Source organism: Rhizopus microsporus, assembly GCF_002708625.1.
Source record: "Rhizopus microsporus ATCC 52813 unplaced genomic scaffold scaffold_4, whole genome shotgun sequence".
NCBI lineage: Eukaryota > Fungi > Mucoromycota > Mucoromycetes > Mucorales > Rhizopodaceae > Rhizopus > Rhizopus microsporus.
In genome coordinates this window covers 876,171-897,991 of record NW_019671919.1, presented here as the reverse complement: position 1 = coordinate 897,991, position 21,821 = coordinate 876,171, and the positions used below count along the sequence as shown (strand labels likewise).

Sequence of the window (21,821 nt, the reverse complement as noted above, 5' to 3'; positions counted from 1 at the left end):
ACATTTCAACATTACTTGGCGATTGGTTTAGTTCAAGTGAGAAAACCGAAATAGAGCCTTCTTTTTTGGCTTACGTTCTTCTTTGTAAGCCTGTTTTCTCTTTTGTTCATTTGCAATGACTAATCTGCTGTAACCAGATTGTTCAAAGAATACGACTGGCATTCAAGACATTACGAACTATTTAGAATCATATTGGAAGGCAGGAGACGCCGTGTGTAGAAAGAAATGTACGTCTTTTTTTGTTAAGGAAAAGGGAGAGAACAATTCACTTATTTTTGACAGGTGTGGAATTACTGGCTGCAATAGTTACACCAAGTCAATCCTCGTTAAATTCGTCTGCAGGTAAACAAAAACAATAGAAAAAAAAAGTAATGACGCATTCACCCTTAATAGTGAACGCCATAACCCAATTCATCTGTCGAGAAAAATATAAAGAACCCGGCCTTATGTCGTGTTGGATAAATATCATGTCGACCTTAGTGCATACAGAAGTCATTGATCTTACCAATGTAATACAACTATGCAACGTGTAAATATTAAAAAAGATGCACCAAGTCAAATATTCATTAAACCTCGTTAGTTTATTTAATGAAATCGCTATTACAAAATTATCCCAGCAAACTCGATACAAGATATTACTTGCACTAGGAAAAATAATTGATACATATTCATCAGGTAATCTATTAAACAATAAAAAAAAAAAAAAACGCATATCCGACTGATTTCTGTTCCATAAAGAACTACAAAGATCCAAGATCAATTTCATTGAAGGCTTTATTCACTGTATGGATGGTGAAAAAGACCCACGAAACCTAATAGTCGCATTTGCACTTGTTCGTGCCATCATTGAAAGATTTGACATATCACGACATATCGAGGATCTGTTTGATGTCGTCTTTTGTTATTTTCCTATTCACTTTGCAGCACCCAATGACAGTACGCTTGAGATAACCACCGAAGATTTAAAACTGAGCCTTCGTCAGTGTTTATCCGCCACACCTTATTTCGCGTACTATGCAACACCTCTGCTTATAGAGAAGCTGTTGTCGACAACAGGTAGCGCAAAACGAGATACGATGGAAACGATTAGTCTATGTGCACCAGCCTATGGTGCTCATGCCATCTTACCACACGTACATGATCTATTTGACGCTTTAACAAAAGAGGTAAGTGAGCAAAAGCATAATGCATCAAAAAAAACCTTGACCCTCTCTCTATAGGTCTATATGGGTACGGATGCAGCCATGGTTCATGTTGCTCTCGACACAATCCATAACGTGGTATCGACCCTGGGAACAGGCATTAGTATTGCCAACATTCGTGATCCAGTCGAAAAATCTATTGACACTTTACTCGCTCAGTGCATCGAAAGACTAAAGGAGCCAGAACTCAAGAACGCACGATCATCTGCATTCATTCTGAGAGCAGTTGCCTCAGCCTCTGATCCTGCCTGCACCTCCGTCACTCACGCCGTCCTGCCGATTATTTACCAAGAGTACAAGCCAACTGACCCGCCTCAACGACGAAAGGCAGTACTGAATATTTTGACCGAACTGCTGATAGCAAGTAAGAAGCTTTATGGGTCTGTAGAAGACGTTGGTTACGATCGAGATTTCCAAACGCCACTGTTGATGTACAAGCAACAGATCCTGCAAGTCTTTGTGTTATCCTTGATTGATCCTGATACAATACTACAGCAGGCGAGCCTCAAGGGAATACACGAGATGGTATTGATGAAACAGTTTTTGAATAAAGAGGAGATGAACATCACGGTCAGCCATTTAACCCGCCAGCTTGGCAATGAAGATGGACATATCCGCAACCTTTGCATGACAACGCTCAGGATTATCTCAAAGCTTCTTCCAGAATCGATTGCTGAGCATACAGTTCCAGCCGTCCTGTGTGAACTTGCTGATCAAACGCATGGACTGGGGAACTATCAGGGTGCTCTAGCGGCTATACAGACTCTAGGGGTGCATCCGGCGCTTTTCAAAATAATCATATGTCCATTATTGGAAAAGTTAAATTATGCATGCAGTCATATAGGTTTGTTTATACTGTCCCTTTGACTCCGTAAACAATAACAAAGACTAAAGGAACGTTGAATTAGGCCAAGACAATTCAGTGTACTGCCATGAATTGGCCGCATGTATATTAGCCATCTATCAGGCAACCAAGAAAGAGTGTGTGGATATTGGTCATAGGAAGATATTGCCATTTGTGTTGAATGGTTGTATATCCAGTATGATCCAATCCAAGTGGTATTTGGATGATCATCTAATTGAAACCTATGCTATAATGCTGGCAATCACTACTCGATTGTTACAAATAAGGTAGTGTCTACTTTGAGTTAGACCATTTTACATAGTTAACCGTGTATTAGTGACCAGAAGGAACTGATAGACAACATTTGGAAGGTGTTTGTTTATGGTCAATATGAAAATCAAGTATACGAACAGATAAAGATAACAAGTGTAACAAGTCAAAAGCCAAAAGAAAAAAGAAGAGAAAAAAGCAACATAAACTAACACATTATATATATAGAAAACGAGTCATCTAGCTGCACAGCTATTTACTGCTATTGTTGGCAACTGTCATAAAAATGTAAAAAAAAAAAAAAAGAATAGTAACATAAGAAGACTAGCTCACATTGTCTATGAAAATAGGTACAACTACCCGTAGGCGATATAACTGAATTTTTAAATACACTTTTGGAAGCTGCTCTAGACTCTGATTTTGCATTGTCCACTACGCTATCCAAAACAGTAGCGGTTATTGTAAACAAATGGATGAATGGTAATCGGAAATGCAAAATGTATGATCAAAACGATACTGATTCTATTCATTTAGAACAAATGCTAAACTATATCTATCAAGCGACTCAACAACGTCTTTCACCCTTATTACATGAAATAGATTTAAATAAAAAGAAGACAGGCTTCAATATATTCATCTGGGTAAGTTTAGCATAATGATGCATATTTATGTATACCTATTTAATCATCTATTAGTTAATTAAAGCACTAGTGATGCGAGGGCATCCATATGGGTTTGAACTGTTGGATAGTGTTGTTATTCAGCAATGCGGTTCAATCGACATGGGTAAAGATGCTGCTGCTTGCTTCACCATACTGTTACATGATGATGATTTTATATTATGCAAATCGGCACATGCCAATATATCAGTGAGTATATATATAAGCCAAAATTGTTGCTGAGGTCTTATATGTTTTAGATACTATATAAGCAGAGAGTATTCAATCATTGTTCAAATACGTTTATCCGCAAGTCTGAATCTGCTGATCCTCAGTGGCCAGGTTAGAAACTAAAAATAGTGACAATCATATAGCTTACATGCATCCTATAGAATTTCAAACCAACTATTTACTGGCTCTTTTATATATGCTGCAGAAAGTACCATCACAAGCAATCATTAATGAATTGCCCAAGGTAAGAACATGAATGATAAGAATAAAAAGACTAACGTACTATAGCTTATGATGCCGATCATCTTGTCACTTTCATCTCATGACGTAAACCTTATTGTTCTAACGCTAAAAGTAACACAAGATATGATACCAAACGCTCAAGCAACCATTGTACAACATCTCGGTTCATTCATTCATGCGTTGCTCAGACTGACACGCTTTCCTGATGTTCAAGTCAGACTGTTGGCACTGGATATACTTTTTCGTCTAGCTCAAAAAGGCAAGTCAGACATATTATCTCCGTTTAGACCATCGGTTGTCAAGGAACTGACATCCGCTTTGGATGATAAGAAACGAATTGTGCGTAAACACGCAGTAGACTGTAGAGAAAAATGGTAAATTAAATGAAACTGATATATGCATATCAACTGATGTATACACCCCTGTTAGGTTTGCTATCAAGAAATAAGACACCCCCTTAAGAAAAAAAAATAGTTTTTCCGTTCCTTTTGGCCAACCTCGGCTGTTGAGCTTTTTGTTTATATGTAGTCAATTTTCAAAGGATACTGTTTATGTTGATCCCCTATGATCACTTGATCAAAATAGAAGTATTTATTTATGTTTAATAAAACTTATGATCTTTATGAATTTGAGTTCATCATGAGAAGGATATTTTGTTTATGTATCAACCGAAATTCATGTCATCACTTGCGCCGACTTCTATTTATGTAAGGGGGTGTGTCAAGACTGATGATGGCATGGACCATTCTTTTTGTTTATATAAAGAACTCCCTCTTTTTGTTTTTTTTTTTTGTTTTTTTTTTTTTTTTTCAATTCTTCCAAATGAATCCTTTATTTTTTTTGATTTGTTTTTACTTTGCCACTGTGATAGCAGCAGTGCCATTACAAACCGTATTTTATAATGCTCAATCTACAATGCTTACAGACGAAGAATATGACAGCTATTCGACAGTGGTTCAAAACTATGAGAACTTGGTTGATACAGTGCTTTCATCCGAAAGTGAAATCTTTTTGATCGAATTAACTCATCAACCAAGAATAAAACTCCACCAAGCATTGAAAATTCAAGCAAATGCCCTAGGAATCCATAACATCACACGTAAATAAGATTGTCCTTCATTAATATATAATGAACAAGTCTAACATTTTGCATTAGATTCACAGATTGTTAAAATGCCAGTGATCATTGGCAAACGTATTCACGAGATGAATGCCGAAATATATAAATCAGTAGAATCCATAGTATCACTCTATTGGAATACAGTAGATACAACATTCTCATCACTGAACGCGATGATTGCTCAAGAATTAATAGAAAGAATAGATGACTATGATCTGTTGAATCGAGTGAAGCAAGATATTTTGGCTTATGACAGCACTTCATCATTATCATCATGGATAAAGCATTGGATAACGAGTTTCTTTTCAAGCAAAATTGTTCCAAGTCATGATGAAGAACAACTCGAGTGCAACTTTTTAAAGCAACATTTGTCAAACGTAAAGGCAGACTTATTACTTGATTTACACGCCCAATTCATGGATCTTTATACAAAAATACAAGATGGAATAATAATTGATGACGATGATTTTTAAATTGAACTTTTATATATCTAATGTACATATTACTTTTTAAAAGAAAAAAAGGGGGAGTCCTTAATGTACATATATTACACTTTGACAATAAAAGAAAGACTCTATTTATGCCCTCCTGGCCCCTACTAACTAAACAATACAACAAGTGTAATTACAGCTCAAATGGGTTCTTGCATCAAAGATATGTATAGATATTGAAGGATCTGATAATTACCCAAAAACACCTAATTGAACGATTCCATATGCATCTGTATATTGGCACTGACCGTATTCAGGGGAGGGACAGCACACATGTTGACACGCGTGCTCGTGTGCATCCAATACAAAATGAACCCGCGCGCGTCAAGGACGTCACAATGAAATAGTTCTAAAATTGCTTTTTATGGAACTTGTTTATGCTGCCCTTCTCTTTTTTTTTTTCTTTTTCTTTTTTTCTTAAATATGACTTTTGGGACAGACTTGAAGGTACATTCTTTATTTATGGAAAAAAGATCATACTTTGACATGTTGTCAATAGGATCAAGTACCTTCCATCTTGGACTATGTTAGCCAAGGCATTCAAACACTTTCACAATTTCGAAGCTTTTTGAAAGAAAAGAGTAATATTGAACGTGAATATGCTCAAAAACTAGAAAATTTGACCAAGAAGTATAAGCCAAAGAATGCTCAACAACAACAGGATGAGTGGAATTATGACGAGAGTACGGCTAATGGAGGGTAATATATAAAAACTTGGCCAGCTCAGTTGCCAAGACATTCTTACCTCTCGTTCAATAGCACAACCAATGCAGTTTGGACACAACTTCTCAAACAAACAATACAGATAGCTAAAAACCGTCAAGCTGTAGCAGATAACTTGAATCAGTCAGTAGTGGATGAACTAAGGGAGGTTATTGGAAGAAAAGAAGAGTGTCGAAAGAAGGTATTGTGTGTGTGTTTGATGTGGCATATCATGAAATTAATAAATGAGGTATATAGCATGCCTCATTTTATCAAAAGCTGAAAAATGAGCGCGATAAGACATTCTTTGAGAAGGATAAAGCAAAGCAGCTATATGATGACGCATGTGCAGAAATAGAATCTCTAAAGTCAAAGCTAAACAAGTCGAGTGGGGATAATGAAAAGATACAAAGACAACTGGACGCAGCTTACCTAGAATGCGATAATAAAAAAGTAAGAAAAAAAAAGGATATATGAGACTGTGATCATTAAAGATAATGTCACGTTTATTAGAATCTTTATTTGTTAGCCATTGCTGCTGCAAATGCAGAACGATCAAAATACTTCGAACAAGATCTTCCAGCATTGGCTGATGTAAAGCAAGTTTCGAAAAAGAGGAAATAACGATCATCTAACGTTTTGCAAATAGCAATTGGAAATGTTGGATGCAGAGCGAGTTGGATGTCTTCGATCTATACTCTGCCAATACATTCAAATTGAACAATCATCGATATCTACTATCAAGCAGTGCTATGAAGATGTCTCGAGTTCCATTGAAAATTTAGACTCTATTATTGAATCCGGTATATTCATCCGAAAGGCATTAGACACAGACTCGACAGAACGAGCAGCCAACGTGACATTTAGCTTTATGCCCTGGAACGGTGGAGCTAATGCAGCAGAGACAATTATTGATAGAGTAAAGAAAAAAGAAAAAGAAAAAAAGACTGAAATAGATTAACTAAAACGAAAACCATAGGATGATCACTTGGTGACAAATGACACTGCTGCCATATTCTTGAATAACAAGTTGATCAAGGATCGTAAATACTTAGATACACTTGGAGAAGAACTATCAAAAAAGTCAACTGAATTAAATCAATTGGAATCAGCGGTGTCATCCATACAAAACAAGGGAACTGCAGAATACGACAAAGCAAATGAGGTATAGGGGTATGTTGTTCAATAGAAAGGAGAGTATTGATCATTTTATTTAGAAACTACTTGATTTGATGAGGGATATAACAATGTTATCAACAGACAAGGTGAAGGTTAAAAGTGAAATTGACCTTATTATACAACACATTGGAGGTAACTTGAACACGTCTTTTTTTCTTTTTTTCTTAACAACAGTGAATTAGATGACGGACTTAGAGCAAAGAATCATGATTTCAAACAATCTTCGTTTACTATACCAACTACTTGTGATTACTGTAACAGCACTATTTGGGGACTTTCCAACAAAGGTCTTACCTGCAAAGGTTTGTCTATACTCTTAATATTTGCACAGAATTATTTATCGCTTTCTATATATAGCTTGTGGATTTAATTGCCATGCAAAATGTGAAATGAAGGTGGCACCTAACTGCAGTAAAGTGAAAGGACAAGTGAATCCACAACCTGCCTCAGTCAGTCGATCACAAAGTAAATCTACCTTCCATAACTCTTTATCTCCTGCTAATTCGACCATTCTATCAAACCATCCTGACACACCATTATCTATGGTTCCGCCAAGCCATAACGAACCAAGCTATACTGAGTCAAGTTATATTGAACCAAGCCAGATACCAACAACAGCAACAACAATGACAACAGCTGCAGATATTCGATGTATTTACAGCTATGATGCACAAAATGAAGATGAACTAAGTATACAAGAAGGCGATGAGTTGAGTACCATCGAACCGGATGATGGTTCTGGTTGGATCAAGGCACAAAGAGGACATCAAGTGGGCCTCATTCCTGCCAGTTACGTTGAACCATTACATAAGGCTGAAACAGTTACTGCTCTTTATGACTTTGAGGCTGTCAACCCAGAAGAACTTCAACTTCATGAAGGTGATGTGATCATTGTTACCAAAAAAGATGATTCTGGATGGTGGGAAGGCTCATTGAATGGAAAAGTGGGTATATTCCCTGCAAACTATGTTCAATAAAAGTACACCATACGCGTACGCGGAAAGTGAAATTTTTTATATAAAGACGCGACTTGTGATCTTTTTTCTTTTTTCTTACTTGTACGAATGGCAAAAGAAGAAACAGTAACTGAGAGAAAACCAAAGCTTCAACAGACGACGTAAAGAAAAAGAAAGAAAAATGAAAAAAGTTGATCTCACATAATATAGCTTGAACTTTTTCTTGACCAAGAGACAACCTACAGAGTCTCCAGAACTAGGCACAAGTAAAAAAAGAAGAGTTGTAATATGAACAAAGAGTGCTTTGTATATAAAATAACTGACTGTTCTTTAGGAAACATCAACAACAACAGCTACAACAAATGAGTAAGGGCAAAGGTTAAACGATACAACAGTAACAACAGTAATCTAAACGTTATTATAGACATGTGCGACCACCGCCCAAGCTTACTCCTATTCAGTTGATATACAGTCAACAAGAGATCTGGATACGCCTTCAGATTCGTGAATTCATGTTTAGATTTGGTCATCTTTATGACTTTGATCATAGTATATTAGGCCCTTTACAAAATGTGCAAGGTGACTGGCGAATGAAACGTTTTGGAGCTACGATCGTCTGGAAATGTCTTGTTCTTTTGAGGACAGGTTCCTTTGAGCTTTCTACCCAAGTGATTCAACGAGCCAAGATGATCATTAACAAATGGATGCAAGAAAAAGATATTCATGAGTTGTATGATCGACAAGAGCAACAAGATCAGGCACTTGCAGAGGCTTTGCAGCTAGAAGGTATGACAGTAGATCGATGGAAAGATATGTGGACTCTACTTAAAGAAGCCGATGAGAATATACCAGAGCTTACACATGGAGTGAAACGTGTGACGCAAGAGAACGAATTAGGGATGATACTAAAGCTTTTAGAACTACTGCTATTTGAAAAAAGAGCACATGAAAGCCTAGTGAGCAATATGCCTAAAGAAAAGGAAGTAGAACATAAAAAAGAGACAAAGGAATATCAAATACGTGAATCGAATCATAAAGCTAAACGTAAATCGCTGATGAATAAAATGCATCAACTCGAATGCTTGAAACAAAAGGAGAACGAACTGACAAAGATAAGAAGTCAAATAGAGGATATAGAAACATGTATTCGGGACGAATGTACAACTTTTCATAGCAAAAGGCTCGAGTTTATACGATATCAACTCAGACTTAATCGACGAATGCAGTCTGCAGGACATGACAGACTAGGAAATGAATATTGGATTTTCAGCGATTTGTTAGATCAAGCGTATCGTAATAGTGAACCCTATTGGGCTTATGGTATCGTCATCATTGGGCCTGGATTTGGTGATAGTGTAGAACTCAAGTGGTGGTCTATAGAAGGAAAAAAGGAAATGGAAACCCTAAGTAAATGGTTAAAGTGGCATCATGGTCAAGAGATAAAACAGTTAATTGAGCTGATACATCAAAGAATTGATTATTTAAATTCACTAGAATGGGCCATTTATGGTGAAGGCTTCTTTTCATAATCTCCCTATTTTCTCCCTTTTAGGTGTCTAATATATGCATATATAAAGTGAAAAAGGAAGCCTTGTTTATGCTATGGGAATAACATAGTGTCAAAAAGTTTTTTTTTAACCTTCTCCTTAGCACTCCTAACATCTCTCTTTTTTTCTTTTTCAATTAGAAACACGTATTCCCCTTTTCATCTCCTAACATTGCCTTGTTCTTCTTTCCCCTTCTCTTATATGCACTCTGTCTCTTTCTCTCTTTATCTCTTTTTATGCATGTTATTATTACCTCCTTTTAATTAGTTATAAACAAAGAAAGATCAGCTAAAGAGACAATAATTCTTTTTTTCTTTCTTTCCTTCTTTTACTATTTTATATTTTATTTTTTATTTAATAATCTTACAATAATTATAATAATAATAACGTTTTTATAAAAATTATTTTCATCAATACAACAGTCTTCTTTAATAAACAATCATGCAAGTCATTGTACCTGAACCTTATGGTTATCCACCTTCTAATGCACACAGCCGTCGTAGCTCAGCAGCAACCACTCGATCCACCAAATCAATAAGAGACAGGAGACGTAGCTCTGGAGCACTCTCTACTCATTCACAATCACAAAAGCCAAAGAGATACATTGGTGACTATATCGTCGGAAAGACACTTGGCAAAGGCGCTTCAGGTAACTTGATGAAATTAATATATATTTACATGTATAAACTTTCTTAAAGGTCGAGTCAAACTGGGAGTCCACAAAAACACAGGAGAACAAGTGGCCATAAAGATTATCAGTAAAACACATTTAGCAGGCAACCCAGCCATCGAAAAGGCCGTAAGACGAGAGATTGCGATCATGAAGCTTATAAATCATCCAAACGTCATGTCACTCATTGATGTGATTGATGATCCAGCTTCTTCAGACCTGTAAATTATGAAATATTATGATACCTTATTCTATCCTTTTCTAACACTATCCTAAATCATAGCTATCTTATATTGGAATATGTCGAAGGAGGAGAGTTATTTGAATACCTGGTTAGCAAAGGCAAATTAAGCGAATCAGAAGCAAGACATCATTTTCAACAGATCATCCTCGGTTTGGACTATTGTCATCACCATTTGATCTGGTAAGTGTAGGATTTTATATTCCCCCTTATGTTTAATAACCTTATCTATAATATATAGCCATCGTGATTTGAAGCCAGAAAATTTATTATTAGATTCAAACCACAACATCAAGATTGCTGATTTTGGTATGGCATCACTACAACCCCTTGGTTCTTTATTAGAAACAAGCTGTGGCTCTCCTCATTATGCAAGCCCAGAAATCGTTGCTGTAAGGGCCAAAAAAAGAAATCATGTGCTCTTGTTTATTATTTTGACTTGTTGTTGTTTACTAGGGTATGCCATATCATGGTTCATCTTGCGATATTTGGTCATGTGGTGTTATCCTGTTTGCTCTATTGACTGGACACTTACCCTTTGACGATGAAAACATTCGTCAGTTACTAAGAAAAGTAAAGACTGGCAAGTATGTGATGCCAGACAACATCTCAAAGTCCGCTCAAGACCTTATCCGTCGCATTCTTGTTGTCGATCCCTCAAAGCGTTTAACGATGAAGCAAATCATGGCGCATCCTTGGTTTAAAGAAACTGAACCGATGAACATTCACAACTTACCTGTTCCTTCCATGGACATCGGCCAACCCGTCTCACATCCCTCCGAAATCGATGACAGAATTCTGGAGACCATCAAGTTTCTCTGGGGAGATACAGATGACCAAGTGGTTATCAATGCACTTTTGCAAAAGGAGTAAATATTCTTTCCCGCGGCTTCCTTGCAAAAAAACTAATAGTCATTTTTCTTTTTTAGACACAACATGCAAAAGGTAGTCTATGTATTACTTCAACAACATGCCGAAAAGTACTGGCAGGCTGAACATGATGACGAAACAGATGATGAAGGTATGTCACTTTTTTTAATAAAGAAAAATAAAACTAATCTTCCGCGGATTATATTTTTACCAGAAATGCCTCCTCCTTTTTCCCGACAATACAAGACATTGGAGCATCGTGCAGAAAGAGATAGACGTTGCTTATCTATGACCGCTAATAAGCCTGTAGCCCCCTGGGTGCCAGAGGAGCCTATCCTGCGTAGGAAATCTGCAGCTGATACAGGAACTGAAAAGATGAAGAAGAGCGAGACGTTCTATTCACGATTTGTTAAGAAGGCGCTTCACCCTCGTCGTTCTAGTAAAGATGTTCAAAAGTAAGTGTAACCTATTTTTAGACGAATGCTAGCGTTTAACCATGTCCCACTGCAGGGTAGAACCAACTCCTGCGGTAACGGCTAAATTTATGGGCACCCTCAGGCGTAAGAGCATATTCAACAACAGTAATGATAAAAAATCCAAGGTGGATCAAACCCCTTCAAATGAAATGGAACCTAGAAAATCGGCTACCATCAGCGCAAAACGGCTTTCCCTTCGTATGCCCAAGACAGGAACGATCAACTCCAAAAAGTTTGGGTTCACTCTTGGAAGCAGTAATACCAAGGCAAGAAAACAGCTGGATCTGTCCATGTTTAACGAACCCTTACCACCCCCACCTGCTCTGTCTGACGGAAGTACGTTGAGCTGCAGTAGTAGCAGCACAAGTAATTCGAGCCTGAATTCTAAAAATAAGTCAGCCATAAGAAGAAGTAGCCAAGCTTCAATGGATAAACGATCTCAACACAGACCGACAACACCTAGCTTACTTTCTAATAGCTCTAATATTACAACATCTCCTATCGAGCCTACTAAACCATCCTGGCTTCAGCATTTATTCTTTTTTAAGCAACCCAAAGTATGCTCATTTATTGTTTATAGTACCCAAACAGCACATATCTTGCGTACCTTACATAAATTAATGAATAAGGTAAGTCTATTTTTTTTGAGAACATTGTTACTCATATTTGTATTTAGACAACGGAAACACGATTTTATGAAAAATGTGACAGAACAGGAGCCACACGATATAAGGCAGAAATAAAGACAAAGCCAGATCAAGGTATAATCTTTTTTATTACTATTTGTTAAAACAGTGAACTGATATATAAGTATTAAACACAGGCAAATTAAAACAAGTGAAATGTAGAATTGAATTAATTGTATCAGAGTCAGATTGTATTGTACAGTTCACGCAACAGCAAGGAGATGGTGTACTTTTGAATACAACCATTCAGCAAATCCAGGAGGCTATAGTAAAAGAGTATCCTTGTCCTGATTCTTCTAGTACATTAGTTGATTTATAACCTAATAAATATCGATTTTTCTCTTTCTTTTATTTATTGTTGAGATAGTCTTGATTCGATTAAAGAGATATCCGGAACACCTAATTCAGCCTGAAAGAAAAAAAAAGAAATAAGTCATATATGCCAGCACACATTCACATCTACGTTACTCTATCCACACTTTGGTTATGAACACTATCCATTGGCCTTGGCTTTTTACTATTTACACAATCAAAGAATCCACATCTCTATAGGAATAAACATGAATAATACGTATACAAATATACCATTTAACCTACATCTGACCAAGCTGATTTACACTCCCAGCAAAAGACAAATCCACAAAAGGCACAATCAACCTTATTACATCCTTCATCTCTGTTGATCATGATACAACAACTAGGACACCTTTGGCTGTGCTTCAATGCCCAAGTCAGGACTTCATGATTTTCCTTTTTTAAATCGACCAGATGCTTCATGTACTCCTCGCATGTCCTAGGTGGATGTGCCTCGTAGCCACATTGTAAACAAAATTGAAGGTGACAGGTTGGACAGTCAAAGACGGGAAAAAAGGAAATATGATCAAACTGAATCTTTCGCCAGGTATCGGGTCGAATGTCAAGCAACATGATTTGCTTTGATATCTGTTTTGCCTTTTCTTTGGATGGAATCTCAACCATCAACTGATGATGAATCTCTAATAAATTGGAGTTTTTCCACTCTGATCGTTCAAACACTTGAACCAAAGGGTGTTGAGTAAACAATTCTCTTAGGGAAGAGGCAATCAATCGCGAGCGACTGTAGATGTAACGTGTGAGATTTAGAATGTGTAATGTATATGCAGTTACCTTGGGTAATATAGGGCAGGTTCAAATAAACAAGGAGTTACCTCTGTCTCACACTGAGGACAGCATCTAGAATAGCTTCTGTACGGTTTGTTGAACTTGTCATAGAGGTCAATAATCGATTTGGGTACGTATCTTGTCCATTCTGACTGAGGTATATGCAGTCGACACACGGGACACCTGATCTTTGTAACACAAAGTCCCCAAGAGGACTTTACCACTTCCGAGACGTACCTATTTGTATATATTAAAATCATAGACTGAAACTAGAATATGTATTTTTTTTTTACTTTTGAAAGCAGGATAAGCAAAATTGATCCCTACAATAGTCAAGACACAAGTCCAACTTGGCATCAAAACATATTGAGCATCTTTCGGACCATTTCTGTATATCTTCTTCTTCTTCTTCTTCTTCTTCGTCTTGACGAGTGTCAAGTTGATGTTTAGTGAACACAAATGAAAATAAAATCAAAATAAATTTAAAGAATAAATAGAATGGGAATAAGAATAGGAATAAGAGTGTCATCGAGATAGGATGCTTTGAATAGTTTTTAATAGTTGAAATTGGCGCCAGAATGAATAACCGATATAAATAATCGATAAATATGATGATTAATACTTGAATAATATCCTTTGAGTTTTTGATTAACATTGGATTCTGTTGGTTCATCTCTCTCTCTCTTTTTTTAAAGAAGAAAAAGAGAGAAAAAGAGAAAAGGGAGTATTTTATTTTTTATTACACATAAATTTTAATGCCGATGTTTGTACTTTTCAGTCAATGGATGATTTTCTCCTATCAGAAAGGGTATCGAAGCCAACTGATAATACTGGGGATAATGTTCTAAATTATCAATAATCGTATCTAACAAGTGAGCTTGTCCGCTCATAATCCCTGGTGCATCTATAAACGTGATGGCAGTAATATGTACGTGAAAGTGATAATAAGAGGGTTGATAGTGCACAAACAGACGTACTTGGTTTGCCTCTAACTGAGCCTTTTCTTTGATCAGTTCATAGCTTACTTGACGTATCTTTTTCAGCAGTGGCAGATGGTCTCTCGTGAGTGATCTTAGGGATAAAATGTCTGCCTGGGCAATTGCCACCCAATACAAGTTCTCTTGACTTCCATCCCATTTCATATCCGGCAGAATGATAAATCCTGTCTGTGGATCCTTGTTCTGATAAATGACTCGATCAGCCTCGGATTTACCCTCCAAGATGTTTTTGACCCACTGAGTTCGACTAGGAGGGATATCTTTGATGTAAGGTAACGTGATCCTCTCATAGTCTGTGGGAGTCTCAACAATCATGACACGAGTCTGTGCTTCGTATTTGGCAATATGAAGATCTGTTGCTGGGTAAATTGACTTGATGTGTAAATCACTTTTGAGCAGTTGACCTATTCCCCAACTATAAATGTGGTTTTCGACATGCTGATCAATGTCAACCAATGTTTGAGGCAGTTTATTTACTTGGTTGTCTTCAAACGGTGTCTTTTCAAAAGATAGAATGCAGTGTTGGTTATCGACATGGCCCAAAATATAAATATGTTTGGTACGTGGGTCGTTTGAGAGTACACGTTCAAATTGGAATTGAGAAAGAAGACGGTCCATAAAAGAAAAAAAGAGAGGGAAAAAAGGTGCTTATACATATTTTAGCCAATAAAATGCGAAATACTGTATTTTGACCAAATAGTTTATATTTTGGCATACATTAGGAAGTCAGCCTATTCTCTTTCTCTCTCTCTCTCTCTTCTTCTTTCTTTCTATTTATATGTGTGATTTTATGTTCAATTTGAAAGAAGAACCAAAAGACGTAGACTGGTATTTATAAATGATAGCAAGGATGAATGAATCTCCGTTTGAATCTTGGGTGACAATGCTTTTGCACAGAGTAAAAGGATCAGCAAGTTCTCCTTTTTTTTGTTGTTAAATAATAAATAATGGCGTATGTATATTTACAAGAAATAAAACAAATCTCCCTCTTTTTATATTTCTCTCTTTTTTTCCCTTTTTTCTTTTTCTTTCCCTCCCTTTTGTGTTTGTGTACGTGTGTGTGCGTGTAAATAGATGGCGTTTAAGGCAGCAGCATTTGAACCCAAGGATGCAAGAATTGTATCTGAACCAGAATACGAAGACATTGAAGAAGAAGATGACGAATTTAAAGAAAAGCGTAGAAAGAAGACTGGCACACAGGCCCTTGTCGAGTTTTTAAATACGACAAGTCCAGAGGAATTTTCAAAACCACCTGTGCCCACCAAGAGATCCTCCTTTTTTGGAAGGCGTCGTAAATCAAGTACTCCTTTAAAGAAAAATTATATCGACATTATTTCGAACCCATTTAAAAAAACGCCCATGTTACCGCGTAGAGAATCGTGTTACAGTAGTAGTAGTACAACTGCAGTTCGACATTTGCAGTTAGTATCGTCCATTCTCTTGGAAGATGAAAAGAGTACCCTGCAGGCCCTAGATGAAGAAGAAAGCGATGACGATCATGATGTGATAGAACGAGGTTTAAGGCAGAGACTGAATAGATATAGAGTACTAGGTGCTGATAAGCCAAGTGATGTCGTGACCAAGGTCTTGACCCGTGAGCACATCACAGCTCTTGAAAACATGGTGAAACAGTGTCCCAAAAATAATAAGCAGGTCAAGGTAAGACATGTGCAAGTACAAACGGTAGACTGTGAGTCAGACAAACAAGAAGAGCCCAAAGAAAACAGCAAATATACAATAGAGGAACGCTACCACCAGATGGAGCTTGAACTCAAGCATGAACGACTTTTACGACAACGTTTACAGGCAACTCTTGAAGAAACAGTAGATCATTTCGAAGTACTCTCTGGATTGGCTTATAAAAAACTAAGAGAAGTGTGGGAAGAAAAAATAAAGTGGGAAAATGCATGTATGCAAATCAAGGAAAGGTGTTGGCAGGACCATCAGCAACAGATCCTTGGTCAGCATATTTGTGACAAAAATGGACAACAGGATGACGCTTCTCTTATTATAGAATAAAGTAATTGGCTACAATTCTTTTTTTTTTCTTTAGAAATTTCTACTGTTTACATTATGACATTGAAGAATTATGTATCCGAACCAGGTAAGGGCGCCCATGCGCGGCTTTAATGATGTTTATATGCGCACCCGACCAATGACTGTGCGTTTACTATTGTTGAGCAAGTTTGTCTGTGATACTCAATGTTACAAGCATTTACTGTAACAAGGGAAAACTTTGTATAAAGCTAACAATAGGAGAGATAAAAAAGAAGAGAGAAGGAGAGTGATACTTTCCCCTTTCTTTTGTGGTTGTTAATAAATGAACTGGAAAAAAGTTTAATATATAGAAAATCATGAGCCAATCAACTGTGTCTGTTTTTGCTTAGTGAGAAACGGGAAGGGAATCCTTATCAACATAAACCCATAATTAGGTAATCTATGCAGGGTTGTCGGAGATTGGTAGTTGGAGATCTTTTATATTGTTTTGGTAATTTAATTGGGGTAACTTGTTAAACCTGAACACATTAACGTGCATATAATAAACCTTAATATTGGCTTTATATAATTCATCCTTATCGCTGTTAATACAACCGTATCTTGGCCTGGACTTCGGCCATGGCCGAATTTAAGTTCAGTAAGTAATAGAGTCAATAAAAACTAGTGAAACCCTAGATCTTTAACTTGCAGGGTTCTCGCAAGGTCTGCAGTCATGGTTACATGCCAAATCGAGATTTAGTTATAAAGTATTATAAATCAAATTACATGTGTGACTTAATGTTAAAGGACTTACAAATGAATTTGTACCATCATAAAATTCCTGAACGGTGGAAAGTTTAGCTTTTTAGTTCAACCGTAGTTTGGGATAAAGGGGGAAAGTCAATGTTACACGATCAACCGAGAAAAAATATCATTGAGAAAAAAGAAGAGAGGCCTGTCAAACGTTGAGTTACACGCTGAAAGTCGTTAGCCAAACAAAGATATGAATTTTATAGATGACGTGCTCAACACACAATTTGACTTGCTATCCTATATCGGTAAAACTTTTTCGGGAGAACAAAAAAAAAGGCGAATCACAAGGCCATATTTTCCTCTTTGGCTATTAACGCCCAAAGCGAAAAGGGACCTCAAAAGAGTCATGTCTTTATGATACTTGGCAGTGTGTCTCCATAGTGGCCAGTAACCAGGTTACCTGTTGCAATGTCAGTAATCATGCAAAATAATTTAGCCTTATTCTATTGAGAATATGATTTTTTCCCTCTTTCATATTACTCCAGCATGCTTAACCATTGTAATGTTGCACAATAAAGCCATTGCCAAGCAAAGAAAAAAAAGAGCATAAAGACTGATCGAATAAATTCAAGTATTTTTACTATTTTTATAAAGTCAATGAAACATTGATTTGTTAATGCTGTAAATCCTATTTAGTATAAACCTAATCCCGCCCCTTTCAACAAGTCTATTTTTTTGTGTATTTCTTTTTCCTTTTCTTTTTTCTCTTATTTTTGTGTATGCCTTTTTAACTTTCTCACGCCATATTATTACTACTGCTGCTATTTATCATTAAAAAATGTGCCATCAATCTATGTCTATTAATAAAATACTGGTCAATAATCAACCTTTGAAACTAGAAAAGACAGCTAAAGGTACCTAAAAAAAAGGAGAATAAAACCATAAACTAACGAACCTCCTTAGTTAAAATATTTTATACATTCAATGGATCCCAAAAGCATTGTTTATGTTCATTTGATATGAAAATCGATACATTGGATAAGGATAAGAAATGGATAAATGTACCTTTAAAACAATGCTTATTATCTGTTTGTTCCTCATGGTATGAAAATACTAAAATGACACCAATCATAATACTAATACGCCTATAGCCCAGATCAATTAATTTACAAAGACGCAGCTGTTTACAGTGCTAATTTTGAAGAAAGTTTAACAGTAGAAAACTGGTCTCCCCTTCATGATGCCGAGTCCAATATTGTTTGGGAAGGGCATGGCTTATTGTCTGCTGTATTAAATGAAAAAGAACAATATGCCACTGGAAAATTAGTGTTGTCGTCAGACGCTTATGATTGTCACATTGAAGTTTTGATTCAGCTACAACCTGTAAAAACGCAAATATACCTTTTAAGAGCAATATATTTACATTTGATTTATAGGTTCAACAACAAAAAGAACGACAAGAACAAAAACAACCATCACCTTCCTTAGAAAACTATCTTCCGCCTGTACGTTCCATATGGGATAATAATTATGCACCACCTCCACCTCCACCAGCTAAAGCTTCACCGTCACCTCCACAATTGCCCATACTACCCTGGGCCAGACCAGACTCATCCCGTTTGCCTTCAATTCAAAACCATAACTATGAAAACCAACCAATCGAATATCCACCTGCCATTCAACGTAACTGGCCAGGAAGCCGTTACGATGCAGACACATTTATTCAAAAAAGAAAACAGGCATCTGAACCAGAACAACAACCACAAAAGCAACCTAAAAAGACAAAACAAGCCATGACCATTAGATCGATTACCTCCACAGGCACCACAGACACTTACTTTCACCAATCCAGACGAAAAAAGCGCGACACAAAACCTCCCAACGCAAACGACATTCGACCATTTATAGAGGTCGAAAAGAACGAAGATGGAGAATATATCTTGCCTGCTGAAGTCGACTCTTGGACAGTATTAAGCCTCGGTACTGTCGTTTGGGATCGTGCTGCGTTCCACAACCAGAGATATATTTACCCTGTTGGTTACCGAGTTAAAAAGTAAAAAAAAAGCCTTGTCTTTTTATGAACTCTCATGTCTTACCATTTCATTTAACTTAGGTGGTATCGTAGTATGGTTGACCCACACAGTGATACTCAGTATACCTGTGAAATCTTGGATGGTGGCGAAGAACCTATTGTAAGTTTTATTCAAAATATCGATCGACAAAAAAAAATTAACACTTTAATAAATAGTTCCAACTCAATGCAGATGATAATCCTAATGAATGCTGGCGTGGTCCTACTCCTACTACAGTATGGACCATTGTTGTTCGAAGGTAAATAGCTCATTCATAAAAATAATGAAAAAGCTCATTTTTTAATCTTAAATAGAGCTTTTGCTATTCGTAATATGGACTATGGACATAATCCAGTTGGACCAGACTTTTTTGGTCTACGAAAAAATACAATTGCAAAAATGATCCAAGATCTACCAAACGCAGACAAATGTAAAAATTACATATGGCAAAACTTTGAAGCCATGAGTAATACAAAAGGCAAATCAGTAAGAAGGTCAGCAGCCCCAAGAATTGCGTCCATACACAACGATAGATTACTTTTAAAATCAGCTGCAGAAGATCAATCCAATAGTAGCAGTAGCAGTAGTAACTCTTCCTCACCGCGCACAGACGACAATGAATAATTGTGTTTATATTATACATATTTATATACATATTTATTATTTTATATCTATACAAATGGCCCTCTTTATCATGTATATCTCTCTTTCTTTCTTTCTCTCTTTCTCTTTCTTTTTTTTTTTGTTCTTTCCTTTAAACATATGTTTGTTGTCATTTATTAAATTACACTAGCCTTTCCCCTTTATGTTAATATGCTGTCTCAAATAAATTGTCTAGTGTCACTAGCTTGTTCGCTGTGCACTAAAATCACTAGCAATATGTGTATCATTCCTTATTCTTCCCGGTGGCCCGGGCAAGTGATTCATGCTAGGAATGCCATTTAAAGAACAGCAACGAATCACACTCCGCCTTGTAAAACGTGAATTTGTGCCTAGTAAAGGTGATAAACATTTGCACTATGAACTATAAGTTGGGCGATCACAATATTCGTAGCACCATCTTAATATCAAATTTCATGTTTGTTCTATAAAAAGGATAAATAAATTCAGCGTATATGAAAAATTACTCTTAATCGTTAGAATATCCTAGAATTTTACCTTTTTTGTATCACACCAATGCAGTCAAAGCGCTTGCCTTTCTAGTCATTCTAGACTTGGTTAATAAACCTGTCGTGTATCGTTTGGCAAAAGAAGTTCCACATTCTTTGGGAAATAATAAAATAGATATACATAATTCACACGATACAACTTTTTTTAATTAAAAGCTTATCTTTGATCATTGGCTCAAACTGGACAAATAGACTTGTTCTTTACTAACCGCACTCAAAGATACTTGTTTCCGATTCACTCCTTTAATGGATAAACATTTAATCTCAATACTAAAGGCGCTTGAATTAGCTCAACTTAATCTTGAAATGTATAGTCATAAACTACAAACAAAAAAAATACCATATTTGAACATTAATTTCGGGATTACGAAAACCATGCGTGTAAACAGTTCACAAAGTAATATATTACCATGACTACACTGGCATCCACAGTTTTTGAAAAAAACTAAATAATGCTCGATCAGCTGCCAGATCAAAATTTAGAAAGAGTAAAAGGGCTTGCCATAAAAAGGATTCAAACCAATGCTCTATGCTCTATATTTAGGCCCCATTTAATGTATTTATTAAACTGTTTAAAATCAATCATATCGTTCTTTGGATCCATTTGTTGATTCTATCAGTGCGCTTGTCAGCAATGTTCTATAAAAATCAAGGTAGGTAAACGAAAAAGGTCATTGTGTTTAGCTCATTAATTGAGAAACACATGTTGTAAATTGAGTTGGGTGAATAACTTTTATAAACTAGGTTAACGCATCTTTTTATTTGTACGGTCAGAACTATTAATAACATTCTCCAATATTTTCTTTCTTTCTCTCTCTGGCAAGCTTTTACATTTGTACTTGAATCTTTGGTTAGATCTATATAGCTTATTAGCAAAATATATCTATTCAAAAAAGACTAGCCTTGTGTTTACTTGGTCACCCTGCTTCAACTTTATTAACTTTTTCAAGATAGGCTGCAAAATGCTAAAGGTTTAACCTCGTGTATTAAAAGGTATTCGTATGTAACTCAAGTCAGGCACACTCCATGTGCCAAGTAAGCATTGCCATTAAAAAAATTAAGTTTTGTCCTTTGTTTGACAACCCCAAGATATTAAAAGGCATTCATTGGTCACTGATCTTGAGTTCAAATGAGTCAATTGTAATCGACATAAACATACATCGAATACATTAATCATATTCATGAATTGTGCTATTAGTGAGGTTGAATAAAGCCGTAAATAAAACGTTCTTTTTTTTTTTTTCTTTTTTTTTTTTTTTTGTATTGTTATTGATTCCTAGCTGTATATGTCAGTCAAGTCGGTGGCTAAGAAAGTAGATCTTATT

The 21,821-nt window shown here is 36.3% G+C and overlaps 9 protein-coding genes across 9 annotated transcripts; 7 read left to right on the top strand and 2 right to left on the bottom strand.

Annotated features, from left to right (window-relative positions):
• The first annotated feature begins 137 nt into the window (after nucleotides 1-137).
• On the top strand, nucleotides 138-4,012 carry RHIMIDRAFT_276235 (ARM repeat-containing protein). Its single transcript, XM_023612613.1, has 15 exons — nucleotides 138-342; nucleotides 394-529; nucleotides 581-675; nucleotides 739-1,166; nucleotides 1,221-2,046; nucleotides 2,111-2,333; nucleotides 2,384-2,474; nucleotides 2,545-2,604; nucleotides 2,667-2,796; nucleotides 2,851-2,957; nucleotides 3,012-3,185; nucleotides 3,236-3,317; nucleotides 3,368-3,450; nucleotides 3,495-3,823; nucleotides 3,879-4,012. Exons 2-15 carry the CDS (start codon nucleotides 468-470, stop codon nucleotides 3,895-3,897), a joined length of 2,709 nt encoding a protein of 902 aa, XP_023468502.1. The 5' UTR covers nucleotides 138-342; nucleotides 394-467; the 3' UTR covers nucleotides 3,898-4,012.
• A 254-nt stretch (nucleotides 4,013-4,266) lies between these two features.
• RHIMIDRAFT_276233 (uncharacterized protein) lies at nucleotides 4,267-5,468 on the top strand. Its single transcript, XM_023612612.1, has 2 exons — nucleotides 4,267-4,548; nucleotides 4,606-5,468. The coding sequence occupies exons 1-2, from the start codon at nucleotides 4,272-4,274 to the stop codon at nucleotides 5,040-5,042; spliced, it is 714 nt and encodes a 237-aa protein (XP_023468501.1). The 5' UTR covers nucleotides 4,267-4,271; the 3' UTR covers nucleotides 5,043-5,468.
• Nucleotides 5,469-5,483: 15 nt separating this feature from the next.
• RHIMIDRAFT_235547 (uncharacterized protein) lies at nucleotides 5,484-7,918 on the top strand (the record flags this gene model as incomplete). Its single annotated transcript, XM_023608373.1, has 10 exons — nucleotides 5,484-5,507; nucleotides 5,560-5,759; nucleotides 5,820-5,964; nucleotides 6,021-6,215; nucleotides 6,276-6,356; nucleotides 6,412-6,681; nucleotides 6,742-6,927; nucleotides 6,980-7,073; nucleotides 7,124-7,243; nucleotides 7,299-7,918. 10 exons carry the CDS (start codon nucleotides 5,484-5,486, stop codon nucleotides 7,916-7,918), a joined length of 1,935 nt encoding a protein of 644 aa, XP_023468500.1.
• Nucleotides 7,919-8,005: 87 nt separating this feature from the next.
• On the top strand, nucleotides 8,006-9,426 carry RHIMIDRAFT_235546 (uncharacterized protein; the record flags this gene model as incomplete). The annotated part of the gene is made up of 4 exons (XM_023608372.1): nucleotides 8,006-8,058; nucleotides 8,108-8,180; nucleotides 8,232-8,263; nucleotides 8,322-9,426. The coding sequence occupies 4 exons, from the start codon at nucleotides 8,006-8,008 to the stop codon at nucleotides 9,424-9,426; spliced, it is 1,263 nt and encodes a 420-aa protein (XP_023468499.1).
• A 459-nt stretch (nucleotides 9,427-9,885) lies between these two features.
• Nucleotides 9,886-11,228, top strand: RHIMIDRAFT_199936 (Pkinase-domain-containing protein; the record flags this gene model as incomplete). The annotated part of the gene is made up of 5 exons (XM_023606419.1): nucleotides 9,886-10,093; nucleotides 10,143-10,335; nucleotides 10,398-10,538; nucleotides 10,597-10,747; nucleotides 10,812-11,228. The coding sequence occupies 5 exons, from the start codon at nucleotides 9,886-9,888 to the stop codon at nucleotides 11,226-11,228; spliced, it is 1,110 nt and encodes a 369-aa protein (XP_023468498.1).
• A 1,212-nt stretch (nucleotides 11,229-12,440) lies between these two features.
• Nucleotides 12,441-14,056, bottom strand: RHIMIDRAFT_290428 (uncharacterized protein; the record flags this gene model as incomplete). Its single annotated transcript, XM_023613737.1, has 5 exons — nucleotides 12,441-12,796; nucleotides 12,856-12,933; nucleotides 12,985-13,483; nucleotides 13,534-13,764; nucleotides 13,821-14,056. 5 exons carry the CDS (start codon nucleotides 14,054-14,056, stop codon nucleotides 12,740-12,742), a joined length of 1,101 nt encoding a protein of 366 aa, XP_023468497.1. The 3' UTR covers nucleotides 12,441-12,739.
• Nucleotides 14,021-15,315, bottom strand: RHIMIDRAFT_106026 (HIT-like protein). Its single transcript, XM_023605177.1, has one exon. It carries the CDS (start codon nucleotides 15,141-15,143, stop codon nucleotides 14,280-14,282), a length of 864 nt encoding a protein of 287 aa, XP_023468496.1. The 5' UTR covers nucleotides 15,144-15,315; the 3' UTR covers nucleotides 14,021-14,279.
• A 198-nt stretch (nucleotides 15,316-15,513) lies between these two features.
• On the top strand, nucleotides 15,514-16,799 carry RHIMIDRAFT_276223 (uncharacterized protein; the record flags this gene model as incomplete). The annotated part of the gene is made up of 1 exon (XM_023612611.1): nucleotides 15,514-16,799. A coding segment is annotated over exon 1 (940 nt), but the record flags the coding sequence as incomplete, so codon positions are not given.
• Nucleotides 16,800-18,038: 1,239 nt separating this feature from the next.
• On the top strand, nucleotides 18,039-20,199 carry RHIMIDRAFT_106002 (uncharacterized protein). Its single transcript, XM_023605176.1, has 7 exons — nucleotides 18,039-18,169; nucleotides 18,219-18,357; nucleotides 18,407-18,638; nucleotides 18,692-19,308; nucleotides 19,369-19,447; nucleotides 19,504-19,586; nucleotides 19,642-20,199. The coding sequence occupies exons 1-7, from the start codon at nucleotides 18,094-18,096 to the stop codon at nucleotides 19,949-19,951; spliced, it is 1,536 nt and encodes a 511-aa protein (XP_023468494.1). The 5' UTR covers nucleotides 18,039-18,093; the 3' UTR covers nucleotides 19,952-20,199.
• Nucleotides 20,200-21,821: the final 1,622 nt, after the last annotated feature.

What these genes read in the sequence shown, in the direction of transcription:
- RHIMIDRAFT_276233 (XM_023612612.1), top strand. Translation starts at nt 4,272, where the DNA reads ATGAATCCTTTATTTTTTTTGATTTGTTTTTACTTTGCCACTGTGATA. An exon ending in AGGAATCCATAACATCACAC is followed by an intron (nt 4,549 to 4,605) that starts GTAAATAAGATT and finishes ATTTTGCATTAG; the next exon opens with ATTCACAGATTGTTAAAATG.
- RHIMIDRAFT_106026 (XM_023605177.1), bottom strand. Translation starts at nt 15,143, where the DNA reads ATGGACCGTCTTCTTTCTCAATTCCAATTTGAACGTGTACTCTCAAAC.
- RHIMIDRAFT_276235 (XM_023612613.1), top strand. Translation starts at nt 468, where the DNA reads ATGTCGACCTTAGTGCATACAGAAGTCATTGATCTTACCAATGTAATA. An exon ending in TTGACGCTTTAACAAAAGAG is followed by an intron (nt 1,167 to 1,220) that starts GTAAGTGAGCAA and finishes CTCTCTCTATAG; the next exon opens with GTCTATATGGGTACGGATGC. An exon ending in ACTCGATTGTTACAAATAAG is followed by an intron (nt 2,334 to 2,383) that starts GTAGTGTCTACT and finishes ACCGTGTATTAG; the next exon opens with TGACCAGAAGGAACTGATAG.
- RHIMIDRAFT_106002 (XM_023605176.1), top strand. Translation starts at nt 18,094, where the DNA reads ATGTGCCATCAATCTATGTCTATTAATAAAATACTGGTCAATAATCAA. An exon ending in ACTAGAAAAGACAGCTAAAG is followed by an intron (nt 18,170 to 18,218) that starts GTACCTAAAAAA and finishes GAACCTCCTTAG; the next exon opens with TTAAAATATTTTATACATTC. An exon ending in TGGACCATTGTTGTTCGAAG is followed by an intron (nt 19,587 to 19,641) that starts GTAAATAGCTCA and finishes AATCTTAAATAG; the next exon opens with AGCTTTTGCTATTCGTAATA.